This window comes from Aspergillus eucalypticola, assembly GCF_003184535.1.
Source record: "Aspergillus eucalypticola CBS 122712 chromosome Unknown BO83scaffold_19, whole genome shotgun sequence".
NCBI lineage: Eukaryota > Fungi > Ascomycota > Eurotiomycetes > Eurotiales > Aspergillaceae > Aspergillus > Aspergillus eucalypticola.
The window spans coordinates 547,727-570,089 of NW_020290293.1; the positions used below are offsets into that span (position 1 = coordinate 547,727).

Below are 22,363 nucleotides of genomic sequence, written 5' to 3' on the forward strand. Positions count from 1 at the left end.
TACCGAGACCAATGTCATTGATTTCAGGAGGAATAGTTGCCCCTTGGTGCCTTGGATATGTCCTTCAGTTGGGTGAGAAAGCCGCCATTTCAGGGTGTTTGAACGATCTTAACCGACTAGCAGTTCGGCGCTGTCTCTTACCTATATAGTAGCAGAAGACGAAATTTGGCTGCACTTTTCATAGCAGCAGTCATCGTGATATAATGAGTGACAATTGCGTCAGGCCACCCAAAAGGCCTGGGTATGGTACTCTGGGTCACTCAATCAATCTTTATGCAAATTATTTTCAGTTGAACTTCCAGCCTGATCTCCAATTACACCGGTATGAAGTGCGCGTTTCACGATCAGAGCCAGATGCGGTCGTGATTGTGAGCAGACAAGTAGTGACCCAGGTGATCCTCCAGCTTCTCAAGACGGAGCTTGTGCAGTTCCAGGAGAGCATTGCCTCCGATGGCTACCAGAACCTCATCTCAAGTCGCATCTTACCTTGCTATGACGGTCCCTATAATGTGGTGTACCAGCATAATTGCTATCAAGTCACGCTACTTCCAGCTGGAATCCTTCAGTTTCCCCAGCTTTATAAAATGCTCAGAGGTGATGCCAGGAACCAAGGGCCACCGCTGACCGAAGCACATATTCATGCGTTGAATATCATTCTGGGACACCAACCCAAATTCTCACCACACATCAGATCTGCCGGCACGGGAACTTATCTCAACCTCGACTCGCGGATGAGCCTAGGTTCAGGGCTACATATTCTCCGGGGACTATTCATCGTCGCTCGTGAAGCGCAGGGCCGGCTGTTTGTCAATGCAGCCCCAAAAATTGCAATCTGCTACGATGACTGCCCGCTCGACAAGATCATTCTGATGCACATGCGCCAAAGTGGACCAGATATGAATAAAGTTGCTGCACTGCTTCGAAATCTCCGCGTTCAGCTTACGCACCTGGGCATGCGTAAACGTGCCGGAAAATTCGCGCCGCGGCTCAAAACAGTAATGGGTTTGGCAGCACCAGGAGATGGTTACAGTCTGGCATATCCCCCTAAGGTGCCATGCCTCGGGGCAGGAGCTAAAGAAGTCCAGTTCTTCCGCGAATCACGCTCACAAGGCCACGATGTTGAGGACGTAACGGTTTTGGGAAGTCGAAAAAGAAAGCGACCTACGCCTGAAGGCTATATCACTATTTTCGAATACTTTCGGTCAGGTAAGAAATTGATTCGCGCCGTTACTAGCCTGGGTTCTGACCGAATTACTTCATAGTCTATAATATTACTGTGAGCGATCCATGGCTTCCCGTTGTCAACGTTGGGTCCCCTTCGAATCCTTCCTACTTGCCTGCTCAAGTCTGTCTGGTACTTCCTGGTCAGTCTGTGGCTGCATCTATAGCCGCCTCTCAGTCTCGTCAAGGCGTCCGTATCGATCCATCTCGTCGTGGGACCAGAAGCACTGCGGTTTCTCAGATCACCTCAATAGAGACAGAGCTCTCAGATATCTTGGGCATGTGTCACCCCAATAGAGGAGCGAACTTGGTAAGTGGTAGTTTGAATGACCTGACAAATTTAGTGACCAGCACTAACTCAATGTATATACTCAGACTTCATTCGGAATCACTGTTGCACCGAGCATGGCGAGAGTGTCTGGTCGCGTTTTGGACTCCCCTGCTTTAGAATATCGTCAGGGACAGCGAGCCTCTGTGCGCGCAGGAGGCTGGAATCTACGTGGAATGAAATTTGCCGGGAGCACGTCAGTCTCCCAGTGGACCTATTTATGGCTTTCGACGCCCAATCGCTCCCATGGTATAGGTCCAGAAAAAGCTCTCATGGAAGTCGCTATACGGAAGTTCCGCACACATTTGAAGTCACTCGGCCTCAATATCCCTGAGCCTAGTTGGCCGGGTATCTATGTCAGCGTGAGTGATAGTGCTTTACGACGCGAAAGTGATGCCGACAAGCTAGCCCATGCTCTCGCGGCCATAGTCGAGTCATCAATGTCATTCCTATTGATTATTCTTCCACAAGCTGCAGAAGGTCTTTACAGCAGAATCAAGTTTCTTTGCGATGTTCAATTTGGTATACGGAATGTATGCGTGGTGGCGGACAAGTTCCTTCGATCCAATGAACAATTCCTGTCGAATGTTGCTCTGAAGCTCAACCTGAAGCTTGGAGGGATTAACCAGAAGTTGCTTGCTCGAAGCCTTGACATAATAAGTGACGGCAAAACTATGGTAGTTGGGGTTGATGTAACGCATCCAAATTCAGGGAATCTTCCAGCACGGGCTCCCAGCGTGGCCGCCATGGTAGCCTCTGTGGATCGTTACTTGGCGCAATGGCCAGCAGAGATATGCACTCAACCCGCCCGTCAAGAGCTGGTCACACAGCTTGGTGTACTTCTCACCTCGAGGCTACATGCATGGCAGAGGCGGAACCATGGAAAGCTCCCTGAAAATATCCTGCTATACCGCGATGGCGTTTCAGATACACAATATGGTAGTGTCCTCAGCGTGGAGCTCCCTCAGCTACGCAAAGCATGCAGAGACTTATACGGTAGTCTGAGTCTAAATCAGCCTCGAATCACCATTGTCATTGTGGGAAAACGACATCACACCCGATTTTTCACGCCCACGAGGACAGGTCAGCGCAATGGCCGGTCATTTCAAGACACCAATCCCCCCAACGGCACCATCGTTGATCACGGTCCGGCCATTAGCAGTAGGGTCTGGGACTTTTACTTACAGTCTCATACTGCCAGCCGAGGAACCGCTCGCCCTGCACACTACGTGGTGCTCCTCGATGAAATTTTTCAGTCCTCTCCCAACGATCTGCAGGCTAGAGCCCCTCCTAATCCGGCTAATGCCATCCAAGCCTTGACCCACAATATATGCTACGTCTCTGGTCGCGCAACAAGGGCATCTAGCATCTGTCCGCCTGTGTTTTATGCCGATCTTGCGTGCTTCCGAGCGCGCTTCTATGTGGAGGAGCTGCTTCGTCGATCCTCCCGAGACGCTGGGTACGTGTTTACTCCGGATCAGCTGCAACTAACTTTGCATGAAAATGTGAAGGATACCATGTTCTATATTTGAGCGTGTGGGCCACGTAAAATTGTGCAGTGGCCTTTCGAGCAGTGGAGGTATGAGATTGGCAAACAAGTGGCTGTAATGTTACCATCTGTAAATTTTAACTTACCGTTCTTACCGTATGGCGTAAGCCGCCCGTTCTCCGCCGGCCGAATACGGAACGTGTCAGTTTCAAATCGAGGGAAGGGATAGACCCTCCCAACAATGACAGCAGCGAAACCGAACCTTTTTCAAACGTCAATTTGAATGGCTCAATTGCGATTAGTTAGGCATTATTTACTACTAGCATTTATAAGTCTCTGAGACTAAAGCAGTTAAGATGAGTTTCGTTAAAAAGAACTTTGCGAACAATACTGTGGCAAAACGTTGTAAAACAAGATTTCAGGAGCTCCAAAGTTCTCATTGGCTGGACCGGTCCGTCTAAAGTTTCCCCAAGCCCACGGCAGCTTTTATTGGTCGATTCCTCCTTCCATCCATAATAGGCAACCGCCAAAATACCCCCAGATCTATCGGGCTCCTGCCAGTTAGGGCTTACGGTTGCGTTCCCCCTTGAGTGCCAGAGGAGGTCATAGTCCCAGCCCCACAAGTGTCTCGATGTCAAGATTGCCTGTGCTCATATCTTTGCTGTCATGGCTCGCCAGATCCTATCTCAAATACTTGGCCCCATTGCATGCCTGCCTGCAGCTACCACCCCCTGCGATCCTTCGCTTCAGTAAGGCCAAACTAATAGATCGCCACTGTGGCTCCAATTTAGCTCTTGTGGGTGTGCAGCACAAGAAATGTGCTGGTGGAGGGTTGGCAGGTTACTGGAATCAACTAACATCTTAGCTATTCTTCCTCCTGCCATCGGAGTATTCTACTCCACATTGGATTTCCTGCACCACGTACGAAATAAACCACGTACGAAATGTAGCATGCTTACCTCTATCGTTAACTTTCGTCTTGTCTCTCCACAATTGAGAACAGAAATGAATGCAAGACAACGCTCGACTATCACTCTAGTCCTCGTTTCTCCGCGGGATGAGGCTACGATTGATCATCCATTCCATTTTCTGAACTCATGAGAAAATAGCCACCAACATCTAGCCTGAATAGACCTAGCACATACTGTCTCAGGCCCATTGAAGCCCGGTAACATTCAGGGGCCTTTTACATCCATACCTGAGTCACATCGTTCCTGTCTACAGTCGAACGCTCCACTATCCATCCCTGGAGTCTTCGTCATCAGAATCAAGTTCTCATGGAGAATCTCAGAACATGGAGAAAGAATGAAGTCTTCCCAAACTAGGAGTAACCGTTTTCGGTCGAGGAGCTACTTGCACACAGCAACGAGGACCCCTTGTAACATATCTCCACCAGAGCCGAAGGGAGCAGATGAATCTATTCCAACCGAAGGAGGTTTGGAATGGAGGTCTAGGTTCTCCCTGGGAGAAGAGAACGAGAACAGACCAGGCTTCAGGAACGTTGCATTATTGGATCGACCTCTCCTCCTCGCAATTGTGATCCAGAGACCTCTGTCAACGGTTATAAAAGGGTCCCAGTATCCCGGTCAAGTCAGTCTCTCATCCATCCATCAATCATCCATCACTCCAAGCCATCACATCAAGCCTTCCTCACAGTTCTCTTTCAAGTCCGATTTCTTCAATCACCAAGCCAAAATGCAGTTCACTCTCACCAAAGTTCTTGCCTTCGCCCTCGCTGTGGCCACCGGCGTTTCTGCTGGCGCTGTCGCTGATTCCCAGGCCATCAAGCAACAGACTGAGGGAAAGTGCGATATTGGCAACGTGTCTTGCTGCAACCCAACCAACGTCGACAAGACTGATGGCCTCCTCAACAACCTACTCGAGTGGGGTGTCGTCGGCAGTCTGGTCAACGGCCAAGGAAGCGCTTGCGCTCCGGTCAGCCTCATTGATGAGCTTGGTATTCTGGGTATGACTGATCCTTTACATTCAAATCAAACCTTAGCCTTGAAAGATACATCACTGACATTCATAAACGCATGTAACAGCCCTCGTCAAGGATACCCCCGATGGACCGGTCTGCGAGAACGTCATTGCTTGCTGCCCTGGCCAGGGTGCTCAGGTACGTTTGCCTCTTATCTTTTCTTCCTTTCCAGCTACATTGGTCTTTCTTGTCTCTGAGGTAGTTCTGTTCATGACTAATATGGCTGTTTCTGTGCAGTGTGTCGCCATCGGTGACGGCTCTGGCTCTGGCTCCGGCTACAGCGACTAAGCGGGCTCACGTCCCTCGTCTAATATACGGTTTCAGTCTCGGTGACTGACATACTCGACTCAGGAATAATATGAAGCAAGCTCAACTCCTGATTTTGCTCTCCCGAGAAAAGTGTCTTGTTGGGCTGTGCCGGTGTTGAGTGGACTCCATTGTTTGTTTAGATAAAGATTGCTTTAGGGTAGTACAGTGCGATTTCTTATGAGGAATTGTCACTTTAGTTTAGTCTCAATTATATGTGCTTTTAGTAATCTTTGTTTCTTGGATACTTGTATTGAGTGAGATCACTTTCTAGAGAGCATTCGTAATGCATAGACGTCGCCTCGGTTTCTTGTGTGTAATGCAATAGCTCTTATCCAAGATACTTCAATAAGTATTTACAACTTGGCAGCAATAATGATAATCTAGCAGTTGCTAATACATCATCGAAAAGACGCACTTCTTTGGTTGCAGACAAAATTTGCCTTGTGAGCTATGATTAAAACACCAATGAGATACAACCTGTCATAGCCAAACATCTTTGAATATTCGCGAGAGCTTTTTCTCGGTATAATATGTCTGGTGTCATAATTAGTGATAATGTCAGAGTAGAAATAATATACTGCATATAATATATATATATTCAGTACCACTACTTGATACATGCACTATCTTCGAACTCAACTACTGAACCATCTCTGCATGTCTGTCCTTTGTCGATACGGGAAAACGTGATTTTGAACCCCTTAGTTCTTTCAAGTCTACACATACTGATTATGCTCTGTGTATAGTGGTAGAGCCTGGATAGTATACCTGTCCAGGAAAATATATTCTCACAACAGGAACAGAGGGGGACATCATTCGTATCGCACGAGTGCAGATCATTTAAATGAATATGTTAGGACTTGGCAATGAACTACAACTGAATAACAGCTAGGCTCATATCTCATGGGAAGTGTGGTTTATGGCATTGAGTAGACTATTTAACTATCCCATCCCATTGGCAGTCTATGCATGCCTGAGGTATTGATATGACTGTTCAAGTAGTCTTTAGGGTATCGACGTACAGATATATAAGCTGACTACTAGGCACTAAGTTCTGATTTTGATTTGAAGAGATTATACAGCAGCACCCTTCGCTTTGCTTCACCAAACACGAGCTTCATTTGATGACCTCTGTATGTTGGGGCCTGAGGCTTTAAAGTTCAACACCACGTGATGTCTAAGACATCTTTGATGTGCCTGAGGCTGCGAAAAGGGCGTCATGGGGAAGAAGTCCTTCTCGAATGCTGTGGAAAGGTTGAGTAGATATCATGATGATTTCATATACACCATGCTTCTCTAGAATCTCTCAGAAAAGTCTTCCTGCTGCCCTGTGAGGCGAAGTGTGGCAAAAAGTGGCGTAAGCGGATGCCGGGGTGTGGAGTTGTCTTTTGTAAAGGATGGATACTTATACGGGCCGAATCTTGCCTCCGCGTATCTCATTGATCGGCAATTCCACCGCCTACAGCTCTCTGCCTCTTTTGTACCCCATCAAAATCGCGCACTTGACCTATTATCGACCATCTCTATCAGCCAATTCTTTGTACTTGAAAAAATCCTGTCAACGAGATGATAGAAGCAAGAAGGGGATAACAGGATTCACTGCCCCCCCTGCAGCCCCTGCGGGGTACAAAGGACAAAGAAGGAATATTTTGCGATCACAGAAGTAGTGGGCTGGCAGAATCCAGAGATCCGCTGATAACGCTAGCGCTCTGTTTCGCACTGTGCCAAAGTAGGAATTTTTTGCGATATTGGTGGACTGGCAGAATGCTGGGCCCCACTAATACAACTCCAAAGTACGGAGTACTAACGGTCTTTATAGACATGTTCAAAGGGACAGCATTGTGACATAGTGGCCTTGTCATTGCTGGTCATTGCCACAGTGAAAGCGAAGGTCGGTGATTTACGAATCCTTTGCACTTAAGTAACTGATAATGCTGAAAATTATCGGATTTTCCGCCACTATAGAAGTGGAATTAGGAATATCAATTGAGAAGCATATCCATCTGATGTGGGATGAACAACGATAGTAGACAGACTCGTAGTTTTGTGTTCCTTCTGCAGGACAAGCGTATGATGCTAGTCAACAGTAAAGATGAATTGCCGTAAGACTAATCGGTTGAGGAGCTTGAGATGCCGACAAACACTATAAGCAACCGTCAATAAGCACTATTTTAATCCGCTCATGATCACAGACAAGCTACTTGTCATCTGCTGAAATATGTGATTGGACTGAAGTGATTAGCGAAGTTCTTCAGTTGTCAATTGTGATTGATAATAATGTTGTTTCCAATTCGGTTTGTGTGTGTGTGTTTGTTGTGGTGGTGGGTCTCGAAGATCTCTATGATAAGAACCAGAGTTGGGACTATCGTGGACACCCCACGTTTTCCGCAATGACTTTCCCCTTGGATGTGGGTTTACAGCTCCGACGGGGTTAGGGGAAACTCCGCGGGGTTGAAGTCGGCCGATACTGTTTAGGGGTATCTGTCTACTCCATAGCTTTTCTTGTCATCTACTGTTTCAAGCAGGTGGGCAGAAGGGATCAGAGTTTTTTCTATTAATAATTATGCAGGGATAGTCAGTCACCTGACATCCTCTTTAATTGAATTTCGGAGTTTTAATAAGGTTGGATGCCTGGCGATGCCTGATAATGCCTGGTTCAACAGGAGCTTCGTAATTTAATCGCTTTCTCAATACTAATTGGTTATGGACGGGACCAAAAGTTACTGTAGGGAAGACGTTGAGCTGGATATCTTGGCTCATTTCCACCGCAGTCCTCGTACTTTGTACACCTCAGAGAAGGAGAGGAATATTTCAAGCTCACCGAGAGCCATTGAAACACCGACCAGGTCCTCGAGGGCCCAGAACAGGCAGAATAAGCCAGAACAGCCCGATCAGCCAGATCATGGAGGGTCGGGGCAATTAAAGGGGGTCAGGTGATGCAGTCAGGTGGCACATGTTCGGTATCAAAAGGGGCAGGTGAGATATGAAGTATCAGAAAATCTCCCAAGACTAAAGGAAAAAAGAAAAAATCTCTGATGGCCACCCGCACTAAAAGCTGACCCCGGACAAAGTACGTTATGCATCTTGGTCGGGATTGAAATTGGACTGGTCAGGGGCTGAGAAATCCTGGAGCATCCCGCGGCTGCCGACCGATCACCTGACGGTCTAGAATTGTTCTGCTTCGTAGCCCTTATTCACTTGGTCCTATATACAGTAATACTCACTGTGCTCCGTAGCTATCCAGCTATCTACTTTGTACAAGTGGACTTTCTTAATTTAAAAATGTGCAGGGATTAAGGTTCGTCCGAGAGTGTCCGGTGATGCCGGCAGCCCGCGTGTGCGGCGCGACCGAAAGAGTTGATCTGGTTAATCTGCTTTGGCGCACCTGCATTATGATTTTATCTACTGCGTATTGTTGTTCAATGTTGCTACTGTGTCTTCTCCTCCCCCACGCGCCGACCATTTGAATTTTTATTATTCTGGAGCTTCACCGGAATTCCCGCCACCGCGGTTCATCTTCCAATGGGTCGGAATGGAGCCAATTGCTCGTCGACTCCTCCCTCCTTCTTTGTGCTCCATCCAACTGGGGCCACACCCACCCCGATCCACCATGGATCCAGTCCGCGGCTTGCTTGGACAGCACCGGTCCGAAAAAGCAAGGCTACCGGTCCATAATCCATCTATTCGAGAGCTATTGGAAGTTTACAACGCCACCGCATGATGTAATACTATTCCCGGCAGACTCGGCGGCGATCAGAGCGATCGGCGGTCAAAACCGGCGGTGACCCTGCGAAGCTCCAGAAGCTCTCCTTCAACATTTTGTTTCTCATTCCCCGGCCAGCTTTGAAATAACTTCCCTTGCTCTCCCTCCCCTTTTTCTACCCTCTTCTCCTCCTTCTTCCTCTCCTCTCCTCCTTTCTCCTTCATCCTCCCATACACAATGGGTCCCCTCAAGCTTAACACCGCGAATTTGTCGCAAATCGTGGCGGCAGGTGCCGGCCGCGTTAAGGTCCCGACTTACCGGCGCGGTCCTGCCCTCAAGGAAGGAATTGTCCATGTCGGCGTGGGCGGTTTCCATCGCGCGCACCTGGCGGTCTACGTTGACCAGCTGATGCAGAACCATGGCGTGACAGACTACGCTATCTGCGGTGTTGGTCTCCAGCCCTTCGATTCCGCCATGCGTGATGCCCTGGGTTCCCAGGACAACCTCTACACCGTCATTGAACGTTCGGCCAAGGGCAGCTTTGCCAATGTCATTGGCAGCATCAATTCCTACCTCTTTGCTCCTGATGATCGCGAAGCCGTCATTGCTAAGATGGCGCACCCGGATACCCGCATCGTGTCTCTCACCATCACTGAGAGCGGCTACTACTACAACGAGAACACCCACGAGCTCCAGAGTGAGCACCCGGACATTCAGTTCGACTTGGACCCCGCCAACGAAAAGGCCCCCCGTACTACCTTCGGATTCCTCTACGCTGCCCTCGCCCGCCGTCACCAGCAAGGTCTCATGCCCTTCACCGTCATGTCCTGTGATAACATGCAGAAGAATGGTTCCATCACCCGTCACATGCTCGAGTCTTTCGCCCGTCTCCGCAACCCCGAAGTCGCTCAATGGATTACTGATAAAGGTGCTTTCCCCAACGCTATGGTCGACCGTATTACGCCTCAGACGTCTCCCGCCGATAAGGAGTCTCTCGCGAACACCATGGGTATCGAGGACTCCTGGCCTGTCGTCACCGAACCGTTCATGCAGTGGGTCATTGAGGATCAGTTCTCTGACGGTCGTCCACCCTTCGAGAAGGTCGGCGTTCAAGTGGTCAAGGACGTGCACGCGGTCGAGGAATTCGAGAAGCACAAGCTCCGTCTTCTTAACGGCAGTCACTCCGCCATTGGATACCCCGGTCAGATGGCAGGCTTCAACTACGTCCACGAGGTCTTGGAAAACCCGGATTTCAACAAGTTCGTCTGGCAGATGATGCAGGAAGAGGTCAAACCGTCCTTGCCTGAGATCCCCGGTGTCAACATCGATGAGTACTGCAAGACCCTCATGGAACGTTTCTCCAACCCCACCATCATGGACCAGCTGCCCCGTATCTGTCTCAACGCATCCGGCAAGATCCCCCAGTTCATCATGCCCTCGATTGCCGAGGCCATCTGGGTGAATGGCCCCCTCCGCCGTCTGGCCTTCGTCGCTGCTGCTTGGTTCCGCTACATCAATGGTGTTGATGACAAGGGTAACACCTTCGCCGTCGAAGACCCCATGCGTGAGGAGCTCCAGGCCAAGGCCCGTGCTGGTGGTACTAAGCCCTCCGAGCTGCTGAGCATCACGAGTCTGTTCGGTGACGATCTGCGTAACGACAAGCGCTTCATGCAGGAGATCACCAACGCTATGGAGGACATTGCTCGGGACGGCATCTTGAAGACGCTTCCCAAGTACATTAATTAGTCGCTTCCAAATCGAAGCGGTGTAATTAATCTCCTTGCCGGTGTTGAATTTTTCTACGATTAGGGAATGTTTGGGACTGCAAGCGATATTCATACTTTTTCTTGGTTTACATGTGTCATGCGGGTGCGGTTTTTACAAAAAGGGATGTTTAAGGATAGATAATGATAGATTGATCTAATGCTATGTTTTGGGATTCGGGCCACGTCATAAACTGACGGGCCAATGGTTATGGTACTCACTTCATTCTATTGACATTTAAATTCCCTCCCCCCGCCCCCCTGAGCTGATAGAGAATCATGAAGACACAATTTTCCGTAAACTCAAATCCTACTACAGATACTACAGAGGTGTATGCTATCCAGGTGACTCATCGTCCGAGTCACTCAAGGAATGCTACTATAGTAATGGCAACGTGTACTCTGTAGCTCTCAAGCAACGAGCTTCCCGACCGACCATCTACTTCCCGTTACCAACCACCACGAACAATCCCATCGCCTCAACAAACCTTACGCCGCAGTAGGTTGCTAGCTAACTAACGCCGTTACCACAATTCTCGTCCATCACTTAGGACCATAACCCTGGAATAGAATGAACCATCCTCAGCTCTTGACCGCCCAAGCTCATAGATAATTCTTGGCATCGACCACACGGTCGGTCGCCACCAACTCATGCAAGATGACCTGCACCCTTTGTCTTTATCATCTGCATAACAATCCTCCGGCATCAAGAACACGTAACCAATCCAAATCATCATTGCTTGGCTTGACGTATGTATGTGCGATATGTCTGACACGCCAGATTGCACCGACAGATTGAATAAAAACTTAGATATGACTTGCTGCAGAGTGCAGCAGTAAGCAGCAGATAGCTTAGAAGATACTAACTACTCATTCCTACCAACTCAAATCCAATTACCTGATTCAAGGCCACGTATCCCTCCATCCGGCTGACTCGCCAACAGTCAGTCAGCCAACCAGCCAGCCCCTTTCATCCCTTGCTAGATAGGCAGATGGCGATAGAATTAGCAAAGAATACAATGTAGAAACCCCTTCCGTGGTTGCCGAGATTTAGCATACTATGCCAAATACTACCACGGGACATGACCTACCTTATCTAGCCAGGGCTAAAGAGGCTCTACGTATCTATCATGGCTTAATCTACTTGACCAGGATAGAGCAGAGGCCAACAAAGACACGCCTCACCTCAAACAGTCTCCCTCACAGTATCCTGGAGAGAGGGTACCTAATAACCGCGCTAGCACCCACCTCTCCAGTGAACTAAGAACGGAGCAGTTCACATGGCTAGACCCACGGTCCCGTAGTTTGATTACCAGTGAATACTAGCATTAATACTGATACCCTGTGCCGTGTTCCGCTATTTACATACTTTTCAAGCCATTCAACCCTCCGCAATGCCGCTTTTCCAATCGATGAAGCCCAAAATCAGCTCGATTTTTGTCGTCAAGAAATCAAGCTTTGCGGTCATAACTTTAGTTATGCCATCTTATACTCAAGAACGGCAAGGTGGCCGAGTGGTTATGGCGTTGGTTTTAGGTTTACGAATCACCAATTCGAAAGAGCGTGGGTTCGAATCCCATCCTTGTCATTCCTTTTTGGTCGAAATTCACATGTACTTTTTGCCAAGATGCATCTATCATTCTCCAGTTTTTAGTGTTTGGAAGACCTCTTTTTTCCCAATTGCAGGCTTATTTCTAGGCTAAATACATACATAGTATTCGGTGTGTATGTTCGTCAATGTTAGGGCAGACTACGCAGGCGTCTGGGATGGAACAAAGCTGCTTCGCTGGATTGCGGTAGAGGATCATGGTCCTTGTGTGATTACTCAGGGGAAAACACTTAGCACTTTGTATTTTGTTTCGGAAGGGTAATATTTTGAGAAATAGAGTGAGTATTCACGCCATACTGTTCTCTGTTTGCACTTATCGATGAGTTCGGAGGTCGGGCCAGGAAGCATACAGCGCTCCGTGCTAACCATGTGTCATATCCACTAGCAACATGTAAAAGTAACATCGAGATTAGGCTATCATATCCATCGTGCGAACGCAATATTGTTGACCGCCTTTTCAAGGGAAAAATACAGCACTACCATCGTCCAGTAAGCTGTTGGCACACTGTTCGTTATGCCTGTCGATAGCTACTCCAGCTGTGCTTTGTCGATTCCGGTCAATCTTCTCACCCACAATTAGTGAAAGGGGATACTTTAGTATACCATCATCGGAGTTCATGGTGATAGAGTGCAAAGCATTCCACCCATCTTCATCGGTCGGATTTACATCCGCACTTTTCTCGATCAGCATCATTGCCACATAGAGATGGCCCAAGCAAGCTTAGTGTAGTGGTGTATATTCATTCTCCGAGTGATTGTCGATGTCTGCACCTTCAGCAATCAGCATCTTGGCTGTTTCTATTCGTTATCAAAGCTGGAGTGATATAGTGGTGTGTGCCCGCCCAGTCACGAAATCTGCGTCTAGATCAGCTTTCTCTTTGATCAGCACCTTTGTCACTTCCTTACGGCCATTCTCGCAGGCACAATGCAAAGGTGTTTCATTCAGTCCATTTTTCTATCTATCGTGGCAAGTTGATCAATCAGCGTCCTATCCACTTCCAGTCGACTATACTGGCAGGTATGAAACAAAACGGGTTGGGGACTGACCTTGGCATTATAACGGCCGGATACTTGGAGTAAGACAATATCCACCCAGTAAATGACCCTTCAGAGGCTTATTCAAGCGCGGGGCGCACCGTAATTAGAAGGTGTCTTGGTCTTCGTCTATGTGGACTGGAGCTTGTTTGCCTCTGACATGGCATGGTCACCACAAATAATGGGCTATTACAATGAGTATACTGCTGTGGTAGCACAAGATTTGGATACCAGAAAACCATATATATGCTCAACTGCTCTCCTCTTTGTCCCCTCTTCTTGTTATTGCAATCATCTATACCAACATCCTAAACAAGTCAAACACGGTTTAATTATTCAATTCCAGCCCTGAAAGATGCAGTTTCAGTTCTCCACCATTCTTCTGGCCCTCGGCCTTATCAGCTAGGCTGCTGCCCTTAACTGCTACGCCACCCTTGGCCTTTGCAATCAAGAGTGCGGCAACGGCGAGTACTCTTGCTCCGAGGCCTCTGGTGCTTCTGCTAGCACCCCATACTGCTGTGCCTAAACACATCTCCGAGGAATACTTTTGTCCTGATCTCACTCAGAAAACACGAACATACTCATGCGCATCCAGAACCTGCTTTTAATTAACTTTGCAACATAGTAGATAGGACTATTCTGCATGGGTAAATGCTTAATCGACGGATGTAAATAGGAATGAATGGAACCCTCTTTTCGACATGGCTTTAGCCTGTTGTATCTAGAACGATATCTATGATTGACAAGTTTCACTTAATACACCTTGTCATTTATAAGGAATTTATCTGCTTATTACTTTAGTGCCGTTCTGAAGGTGTCGTGGTATGGTCTATCTACGATTGGGAACCCGGATGACTCCCATACCATTTAGGTGGGACTAAACGTAGTGCAACCCGTCATTATATATAAATAATCATCCAACTCAGTGTTCAAGAAACCAACACATCTATACCTATCATCTTCTCGTCGTCATATTAGCATAGGAGTATTTGGGTCTTCTCTACACCGGTCAGGAATATTTTTGAGGTTACCAGACACCTGCTACGTCGGCGAACCACTTTGACAAACAGGACATACCTAATGTCATTGCAGCAGTTCTAAAGACTATTGGTTTATGTATCAAAATAAAAAGGCTAATATCAACAAGGCCTGCTGGCCCAATGGTAAGGCGCTTGACTACGGATCAAGAGATTGCAGGTTCGAATCCTGCGTAGGTCATTTCTTTTTGTCTTTTTTTTTTTCCTTTTGTTTTTCGAACCCGCTACCCATCATGAGCCGTTGATGTGTGCATGTGACCTTGAATGTATTTCTTACTGCGCCTTCCTTGTTTGCATGGTTGCGCTTCTCCGATTTATACACATCGCATATTATAATCACACCCCACTCGAAACCATGAGTGATATTAACCGGCTGCCAAACCACATAGTTGTTCTTATGCGCGAACCTACGGATCAAGATGTCAGATCAGCAAAACGGTCATTATTAGATTAGCATTCAGTGGAGTCGGTCACTATAAGTATACAAATACAAAAAATCCAGTCCTAATCATACACACATCAACTATACCACCCCCCGCATAATCCCCGGCTGAATCTCCTCCAGAATATCACTCAACTCGTCCCACACCCTTTTCTGCGTCCTCTTCCCCTCCTCACTCGTCACAAACGACGATAATTCCCGCGGACACACCACTCCATTCGACATATACTGTCCATGACTTTCCCTGCCCGCCGCCGCTGCCGCCACCAACGTCCTGCTCCCCACCTCCAACGTCCTCCCCAACAACCGCAACACAATCCTAACTACCACATTATCCATCTCCCTGGATAATTGCGACTGACAAAGTCCCGGATTCAGGCAATTCACCACAATATCATCATCCCCAATGCGATCCGCCAACTCCCTCGTCAACAACACATCCAATAACTTCGACGTGCGGTACCGCTCTGCCATCGTCCTATAGTACCGATCCGGCTCATCCAGCGCCTCAAACACACTCACCCCTTTCTCCGTGGGCGCATTTCTCTCGGGAAATTTCGTGAATGCATGGACCTCGCTCGCCACTATCGACAACACAGGAGTGTGTCTTTCTTCCCCCGTCTGTTGACATAGCCTTCTCGTCTCCCTCAACTTCGGCACCAGTAGCACCGCTAACAGAAACGTCGAAATGACATTGACCGTGATCGTGCGCTCATGACCTTCTGCCTTGGAATACTGAAACGTCGCGAGACCCGCGTTGCAGAGAAGGACATCAAGACGGTCGAGCGTAGTCGTTGCGCGCGTAGCAAAGGCGCGGACGGAGTCGTAGGAGGCCAGATCTAGGGGCCAGACTTCGATAGTTTGAGGGTCGCAGGTGGGATGGGCATTGAGGATCTCGGCACGGGCAGACTCACCGGCGGAGAGGTTGCGGACGGCGAGGATGAGTTTGCCGATGGGGCCGGAGGCGATGTGATGGGCTGCTGCTAGGCCAAGACCCGTGTTGGCGCCTGTTATGATGACGGTGCGGTTGTGAAAGGGCAAGGGAGGGGGTGGGAGAGAGGGGGTGACGAAGAGTTGATTGTAGAGAATTGTGGCCATGTCGATTGTTGTTTCGATGTGATAATTACTGATGGATTATTGGGGCAGAAGTGGATGGTATATAATGGTGTTATGGTGGTGATATTATGGAATTCTGGAAGACGCGAGCAATATGTAGATCATTACCAGCAACGGATATATCGGTCTTTGGGATATAGAGTGCGCAATAAAGTGCGGTGATAAGCCGGGCTTAAGGTCCCAGCAGGTCTTCATACACGTGGTGATGTCAAGAGTGGGGCGCGTTTGCTCAGAATCAAGGACAATCTTTGTGAACAGATATTAGATTGATAGGTTTGAAAAGAAAGATACTTTTAGCCTCGTTTGATACGATATCAGATGATCCTGCACCAGGCACCCGTTTTCTTACAACCGTCACGGGCAACCATGACTCACCTGCATAGACATGCGGCAGCTGTGTGTCTAGTCCTAATACAAATCTAGCTCGCAAATGACATCAATGAGTTATTGAGCCTCAGACTAGACCCTTTCAATGCCAGTTCAATAGCTTATTCTTTTCTGACGTATCCAACTTGCCACCTATGGTTATCTCGGCAAATCATTTTAACGATGTTGAATCTCCAGATAAGATCAATGCACATTTAGAAAATTGTAGAGTAGTTTAAAAATACCTCAGGACATCAAAAGCAACTTATATGGTCACCGTTATTGTTTCAAGACAATTAATGCATGCTTCGGGGCCAACTACCCCGTTGCGGTCGGAGTTGATGCGATCGGTTAGCCGAGGACTTTAACCGGCGGGGCAGAGAACACCGAGCTATTAAGCGGACAACCGAATTCAATTTAATGAACTTCAACTTCCTTTCATACTGATCGCAGCAAAAGTCCACACCGAAAAAGTCATAGTCGAGGTACCTATGCCTGCTATAGCCCGGAGCACTCCAAGCGGAATCATATACTAACATCCCATTCAGAATCATCACCACTATGCCCTTCGAAACCGCCATCACTTCTACCCTCCGGGGCTCTTCTACGGCCCTTGGTTTCTGGCTCACGTATGTTCATCCACAACCAGTACTCTTAGCATTTCGTACCAAGATGAACTAACCTCAATTCGATGAATTTAGCCTCCCCAGCGCAGCAGTTGCAAAAACGATTCTGCACGGCCAGCCTCCTAGCCCAGGCCGTTTCAGCTGGGTCCTAGTAGACGCCGAGCACGGATTAATCTCCGACCGCCACTACTATGAGGTTAGTAAATCTGCCATTTATCCAATGTAGTGCTTCGAATAACCGATGATAGCTTTTCAACGCCATTGGCTCTGAAGACGTAAGCCCGATTGTCCGGGTTCCCTGCGCAGAGGAATGGATGATCAAACGGGCGCTGGACGCCGGTGCGCACGGAGTCATGACCCCCATGTGCCATTCAGAAGTGCGTATCCAAATTCCCTAAAAGATTCTGGATCAAATCAGAGGGAATGCTTTTTAACGATTTGAAATAGGTTGAAGCCGCCAAAATCGTCCAATGGACCAAGTACCCTCCCCTTGGCACACGAGGCTACGGCCCCATGTTCGCGCCGCATGCATTCCCGGGCGTCGCTCCTGGGGAGGAATACGACGAGGGCTCGCAAACAGGCACGATTGTAGTTGTGCAGATTGAGTCGAAGGCTGGTGTTGAAAACGTAGAGAAGATCGCTGCTGTGGAAGGCGTCGATGTCCTGTTCATTGGACCCTTCGATTTGGCGAAGCAGATGGGTGTTACGAGGGGCGGGGAGGAGCATGAAGCGGCTATCCAGCGGATTTTGAAGGCTGCGCATGCAGCAGGGAAGAAGGCCGCTATCTTTTGTACGGATGGCAAGGACTCTCGGGTGCGCGCGGAACAGGGATTCGATATGATTTCGGTGATTACGGATGTGGGGGTTTTCAGGGCGGGGATGTTGAGTGAGTTAAGGACTGTTACGGAGGGGCGATAATTTGGGATCTGATAATGATAGAGATATAAATGTTTGACTACCAGGTTGAAGTAGAGATAGCTAATCATTTCATCATGGCTCTTGTATGTGATCGCTATCTTCTCACTATGTTAGAGTTCGGGTTGGGTGGTAGCTGTAGTTGAGGTCTTGGGCACATGGGAATTTACCACACGTAAGTGTCCTCTGGCATGTGGATTCCATCGTTGATGGATGCGCTCTTTTGGCTAGGATTAGCATTCTGCCTGTGTCTAGATCTGAAGCCGGAATACATACCATCGCTCTACCACCATCAACCAAGAGGTAGCCTCCGGTCATGTAGCCCCCGGCTTTGGAACTCAGCATCAGACACGGTCCGACAATCTCTTCGGGATATCCGGGGCGCCCTGTTTTATTAGAGCTGCGTTATGCAAGGTGTTGGGGAAGTCACGTACCAGCAGGAGCCCGCTTAGCAGCACCTTCTGAGACGGGATTGAGGTTTTCCGCGTTGCCAGTGGTATCAGCGAACGTCATTTCGCTAGGGAAAATTCCGGGACAGATGCAGTTAACGCGGACTTTCATACTAATGTCGTTGTTAGGAAGAGCACATTGGAATCAAAACCATCATAGTTCCAAGTCTGTTGCAGCAATGGATAAGCAGAGAATAGACACTTACGGAGAAAATCTACCAGCCAGGAGCTTCGATACGTGAAGAGCTTTGAGACAGAGTTAGCTAGCGTAGAAGGAACGAATGGCCGGCAATTAAGCGTACCTGCAGCCTAAATTGATTGTTAGCAATTTGACCCCGATGTACTGTTAGTCATGGAGGCACTTACTTTCGAAGCACCATAAGTCACCGTTCCCACGGTCCTATTTATATCTTAATTTCCAGCACTAGCTTTCCATAGGACATGTCAATAGCATAACTCACCTTTGGTTGGCAATCCCGGCCAAGGAAGCAATCACAATCACGCTGGGGTCCGAAGACTTTCGCAGCAGCGGAAGAAATCCCACAGTGGTGAAATAGACACCACTGATATTGACTGTCCACATCACACATTAGTCCTTTCCGATATTCTATAGGCAGAACTACACACCATTATTGGTTGTGGTAAAGGTTTCGCTTGATTTTATCAGCATTGCACCTCATCGAAGTGAAGAATGCGGCAACTTACTCGTCGACACTTTCCCACAGCCCCTTTTCAACAGCGTCGGCTATTCATCCATGAGCAAACAAGCAGCCACCAAACACACGGGAAAGGTGGCCATACGATCATTGGGGTTCCAAGGAGGATAGTCCGTCTTCCCAGGCAGACCAGCATTACTAATAAGCACATCAACCTGTGACACACCAGTTAGCACATCCTTCTGACCTCATCAAGTCCATCATCTGCGTACATGGTTTTCCTTCTGCTTGATTTGTTCAATAAGCTGGGCACAGCCGTCTTTTGTGCTCACATCGCCCTTGATGCTATAGAGATGTGTCATCAGTTTTCAGTCCAGCCTCAATGATGATTGTAGACCAGGGAAGCGACTAACGGTATAACTTGTCCACCGAGTGTCGCCCTTCCACGTAGTTCTTCCGCGGCCTTCTCAAGGACTTCAACACGACGTCCCGTGATGTAGACTTTGGCACCATTGGTAGAAAAGCCCTCCGCGATCGCTGCAATTGACTCAAAGTTAGATCCTAGACTCCAGAATTTATGATCCTAGCTTGCCTTTGCCGAGTCCGGTGCCTCCGCCGGTGATTACGACGATCTATGTCTCCATTAGACAAGGATACTAACGTGGATGGTTTATACGTACCTTGTCCTTAACGCCGAACAGGTTGGAAAGCTGGAGAGACATGGTTTCGCGGATGTATCGGATAGCTGTGGAGAAATTTGAGTAGCCTCGAAAGAGTCTATTGTGTTTACCTGGTTTTAGTTATGACCACGATAGATGGACAAAAGATAAATTGTTGAACCTTCCAGACAAGTGACGACGAGGGCGTGGTGAGCCGCGGGGTAGATAAGCGCCGGAGTTCAGCCGAAGCGTGCTCCAGCCAGTCATGGACGAGGTAGATTTTAGAAGTGACACATAAAAGTAGCACCGCAATCTTGAGTGAGCTCTAATTAAACAAACATTGATAGATCCAGTAGCAGATAATTTTACGATATTTTACTCTGGTGATAGTCCCCACATAGAGAACGAGCCTCCACTGTACGCGATATTGGAAAGAGAATTGTGTCATAAGTTCGTAATCTCTCATACATCGTAATAAATATCTACAAGACCATGAAAGAGACCGTAGCCAGGACAATAAGAAAGACTAAACCCTGCCTATCAGTCCCACCTATCATCGACAAACTGGCCGCCGACTCAGCAGTATGATTGGCAGACCCATTGACAGCAGTGGGTTCGTCGCCCAGCCCCAATGGCAAACCCTGATAACTAAACGTTAGATTCTGCGGAATGGATGTGTTGTAGCACTGGCCATTCGCAATGTCTAGATTCGTCAAGTCATCAGGATGCAAGAAGAACATGTAGTTCGACTGGTTGAGCTTCTCAAACCCAGACGTATCGTATGGGAATTTGTCTCCGGAGTCAGTGGCGCTAGTGTTCCGAAGAAAGATACATTGCACTTGGCCTGGAAAGTCGGTCGCCATTTCTGGGTAGTCACGCATGACGTCGCTGTTGCTGGTGTCGGCGATGAGGATAAACTTGCGCTGCGGAAATGTCTCAAACACCTTTTTCAGCAGAAATTTGCGGATGGACAAGGTGGCGGAGACGTCGCTAAAGTTGAGGGGACGGGTGTCGAAAGACCCGCCGGGGTAGTTGTCATAGATGAACTGCATGTAGTTTCGGGTGACTTGTTCGGGAGTCGTCGTCTGTAGTGTGGTGGTGAGTACGCAGCAACAATACAATAAGGGGCATTTGGTAGACTAACTAGGTAGTGAAAGTGCAGGTTGGGGAGGCTGATCGACCAATTGCGATAGATGTCCGGCATATTCTCCCATGGCCGGAAGGGACGTGCGAACGAGTTGAGTAATCCTTGCTCGGGCTCATAGATTTTGGTGACTCGTAGGATGTCATCGATGTCCGAAACGACAGTGAGCCCGGTCGGAGGCACAAGATAGGCTGTGCTGTTTCCGATCGTTGCGCCCTCCACGTGAACGTTAAGTCGTTGTATCGCCGAAGTTTCATTACCTGCCGTCAAGCCGTTACTGGAGATTGGAACGAAGGTGTCAAAGTCACCTTCGACTGTGGTGTTGTAGGGCAAAGTGAGATCTTGAATGCCGCCAGTGGTATTAGAGGATCCACCGCCGCCTGGCTGTCCGCTTGATCCCTGACTCGGTGCAGGCTCTAGGTAGATCGTGTTTACAGCCACGTCAGGTTGCTGGACGACTAATATTTCGGCTGTTAGATTCCGGGCCTGTTTCTGCTCGGATTCAGAAAGGTCGGATATGCTTGTATTGCCGAGGAATACATCAGCCAAATCATTCAGATCGGAGATGGAGGTGTTGGGCTGCTTGTAGACATTTCCGTGAAAGCGAACGTTCCAGCCCGAGTTGGTCCAGTTGGCATATGGGTCGATATTCAACACATTGGTGGGCAAGGCTGCCAACTCAGCGCTGTTCAAGCCCAAGGAGCTCACCACTGCATCACCAGTGGGGAAACCCTGAAAGTAGTTGGGCACGCCCGATGCGACCCAAGAGGGTAGGTCGGATCCCAGGCCAGAAAGGATGCTGTTGATATCAGAATCGACGTCACTCAAAATATTTCGACCAGCAACTCGAGAAGGGCGATGCTGAACCGGCGAAGGTGTGATAACGGGCTCGGGCGGAGCGACATTGTTGACGAACGCTGTGGGCGCTGGGATCGCGGAGACAACTGAAAGAAGAGCTGCCTGGAGCAAGGCCTGACAGGCAAAGCTTGACGTGCTCATTTTGATTCTCAGAGTGGTGGGGATAGTCCTTTTGGCGCAGGAATAAGAGTAACATGGCTGTCTCTATTGTTATATAACAACCAGAACACCCACCGACGTCATAGCCGTGCAGATCACTGGGACCCCAGGGCCACACAAGCGATTCACCCATTGGGTCTGGATGGCAAGACCCTGACCCGCAGTTAATTAAACATATTCGTGCGACAAACCAGATTTCTGGATCAGGGACAGATCAGGAACAGATCAGGGTCTTCATGCGTCATGGTCCTGGAGACGTGTCCACCACATGGAGCACTGCCGGTGCTCAACCCCGTTGCGTCATACTCAAGATGGTACGCGATTCCCAATATTCCACTGCTGTTCTCTAGAAATAGCCGTAATTTCCATGGAGACTACCGTTATATCGTGAATTACATACTGGCAAGAGATATGAAATTAATCACCTCCGTCGCATTAATATTATATAGGTAGCTCGTAATCGCATACCTTGTCTTGTGTCAGTTTAGTCCGACAGGT

The 22,363-nt window shown here is 48.4% G+C and overlaps 9 protein-coding genes and 2 non-coding genes across 11 annotated transcripts; 8 read left to right on the forward strand and 3 right to left on the reverse strand.

Moving 5' to 3' along the window:
* Nucleotides 1-203: 203 nt before the first annotated feature.
* BO83DRAFT_390665 (argonaute/piwi family protein) lies at nt 204-3,081 on the forward strand (the record flags this gene model as incomplete). The annotated part of the gene is made up of 3 exons (XM_025532869.1): nt 204-1,206; nt 1,263-1,531; nt 1,597-3,081. 3 exons carry the CDS (start codon nt 204-206, stop codon nt 3,079-3,081), a joined length of 2,757 nt encoding a protein of 918 aa, XP_025386247.1.
* A 316-nt stretch (nt 3,082-3,397) lies between these two features.
* BO83DRAFT_449035 (uncharacterized protein) lies at nt 3,398-4,316 on the forward strand (the record flags this gene model as incomplete). The annotated part of the gene is made up of 3 exons (XM_025536730.1): nt 3,398-3,671; nt 3,760-3,959; nt 4,203-4,316. Coding segments are annotated over exons 2-3 (219 nt in total), but the record flags the coding sequence as incomplete, so codon positions are not given.
* A 417-nt stretch (nt 4,317-4,733) lies between these two features.
* On the forward strand, nt 4,734-5,307 carry BO83DRAFT_428985 (uncharacterized protein; the record flags this gene model as incomplete). Its single annotated transcript, XM_025535431.1, has 3 exons — nt 4,734-5,004; nt 5,084-5,157; nt 5,257-5,307. 3 exons carry the CDS (start codon nt 4,734-4,736, stop codon nt 5,305-5,307), a joined length of 396 nt encoding a protein of 131 aa, XP_025386249.1.
* A 2,151-nt stretch (nt 5,308-7,458) lies between these two features.
* BO83DRAFT_400549 (uncharacterized protein) lies at nt 7,459-9,113 on the forward strand (the record flags this gene model as incomplete). Its single annotated transcript, XM_025533406.1, has 7 exons — nt 7,459-7,483; nt 7,526-7,548; nt 7,663-7,708; nt 8,145-8,237; nt 8,619-8,684; nt 8,814-8,995; nt 9,018-9,113. The coding sequence occupies 7 exons, from the start codon at nt 7,459-7,461 to the stop codon at nt 9,111-9,113; spliced, it is 531 nt and encodes a 176-aa protein (XP_025386250.1).
* Nucleotides 8,784-10,920, forward strand: BO83DRAFT_380049 (mannitol dehydrogenase family protein). The gene has a single exon (XM_025531658.1). It carries the CDS (start codon nt 9,269-9,271, stop codon nt 10,775-10,777), a length of 1,509 nt encoding a protein of 502 aa, XP_025386251.1. The 5' UTR covers nt 8,784-9,268; the 3' UTR covers nt 10,778-10,920.
* A 1,374-nt stretch (nt 10,921-12,294) lies between these two features.
* Nucleotides 12,295-12,382, forward strand: BO83DRAFT_t189. The gene has a single exon. It is a non-coding gene; the product is annotated as a tRNA-Leu (tRNA).
* Nucleotides 12,383-14,584: 2,202 nt separating this feature from the next.
* Nucleotides 14,585-14,656, forward strand: BO83DRAFT_t190. Its single transcript has one exon. It is a non-coding gene; the product is annotated as a tRNA-Arg (tRNA).
* A 255-nt stretch (nt 14,657-14,911) lies between these two features.
* BO83DRAFT_341859 (short-chain dehydrogenase/reductase) lies at nt 14,912-16,298 on the reverse strand. Its single transcript, XM_025528639.1, has one exon. It carries the CDS (start codon nt 16,013-16,015, stop codon nt 14,999-15,001), a length of 1,017 nt encoding a protein of 338 aa, XP_025386252.1. The 5' UTR covers nt 16,016-16,298; the 3' UTR covers nt 14,912-14,998.
* A 485-nt stretch (nt 16,299-16,783) lies between these two features.
* Nucleotides 16,784-18,026, forward strand: BO83DRAFT_380051 (HpcH/HpaI aldolase family protein). The gene is made up of 5 exons (XM_025531659.1): nt 16,784-16,884; nt 16,948-17,028; nt 17,101-17,221; nt 17,274-17,402; nt 17,473-18,026. Exons 2-5 carry the CDS (start codon nt 16,961-16,963, stop codon nt 17,941-17,943), a joined length of 789 nt encoding a protein of 262 aa, XP_025386253.1. The 5' UTR covers nt 16,784-16,884; nt 16,948-16,960; the 3' UTR covers nt 17,944-18,026.
* An 80-nt stretch (nt 18,027-18,106) lies between these two features.
* On the reverse strand, nt 18,107-19,767 carry BO83DRAFT_400553 (SDR family NAD(P)-dependent oxidoreductase; the record flags this gene model as incomplete). Its single annotated transcript, XM_025533407.1, has 12 exons — nt 18,107-18,160; nt 18,217-18,326; nt 18,375-18,502; nt 18,592-18,698; nt 18,756-18,789; nt 18,851-18,962; nt 19,017-19,042; nt 19,095-19,134; nt 19,191-19,260; nt 19,318-19,390; nt 19,459-19,592; nt 19,726-19,767. The coding sequence occupies 12 exons, from the start codon at nt 19,765-19,767 to the stop codon at nt 18,107-18,109; spliced, it is 930 nt and encodes a 309-aa protein (XP_025386254.1).
* A 419-nt stretch (nt 19,768-20,186) lies between these two features.
* On the reverse strand, nt 20,187-21,847 carry BO83DRAFT_317489 (phosphatidate phosphatase App1 family protein; the record flags this gene model as incomplete). The annotated part of the gene is made up of 2 exons (XM_025527704.1): nt 20,187-20,789; nt 20,849-21,847. The coding sequence occupies 2 exons, from the start codon at nt 21,845-21,847 to the stop codon at nt 20,187-20,189; spliced, it is 1,602 nt and encodes a 533-aa protein (XP_025386255.1).
* Nucleotides 21,848-22,363: the final 516 nt, after the last annotated feature.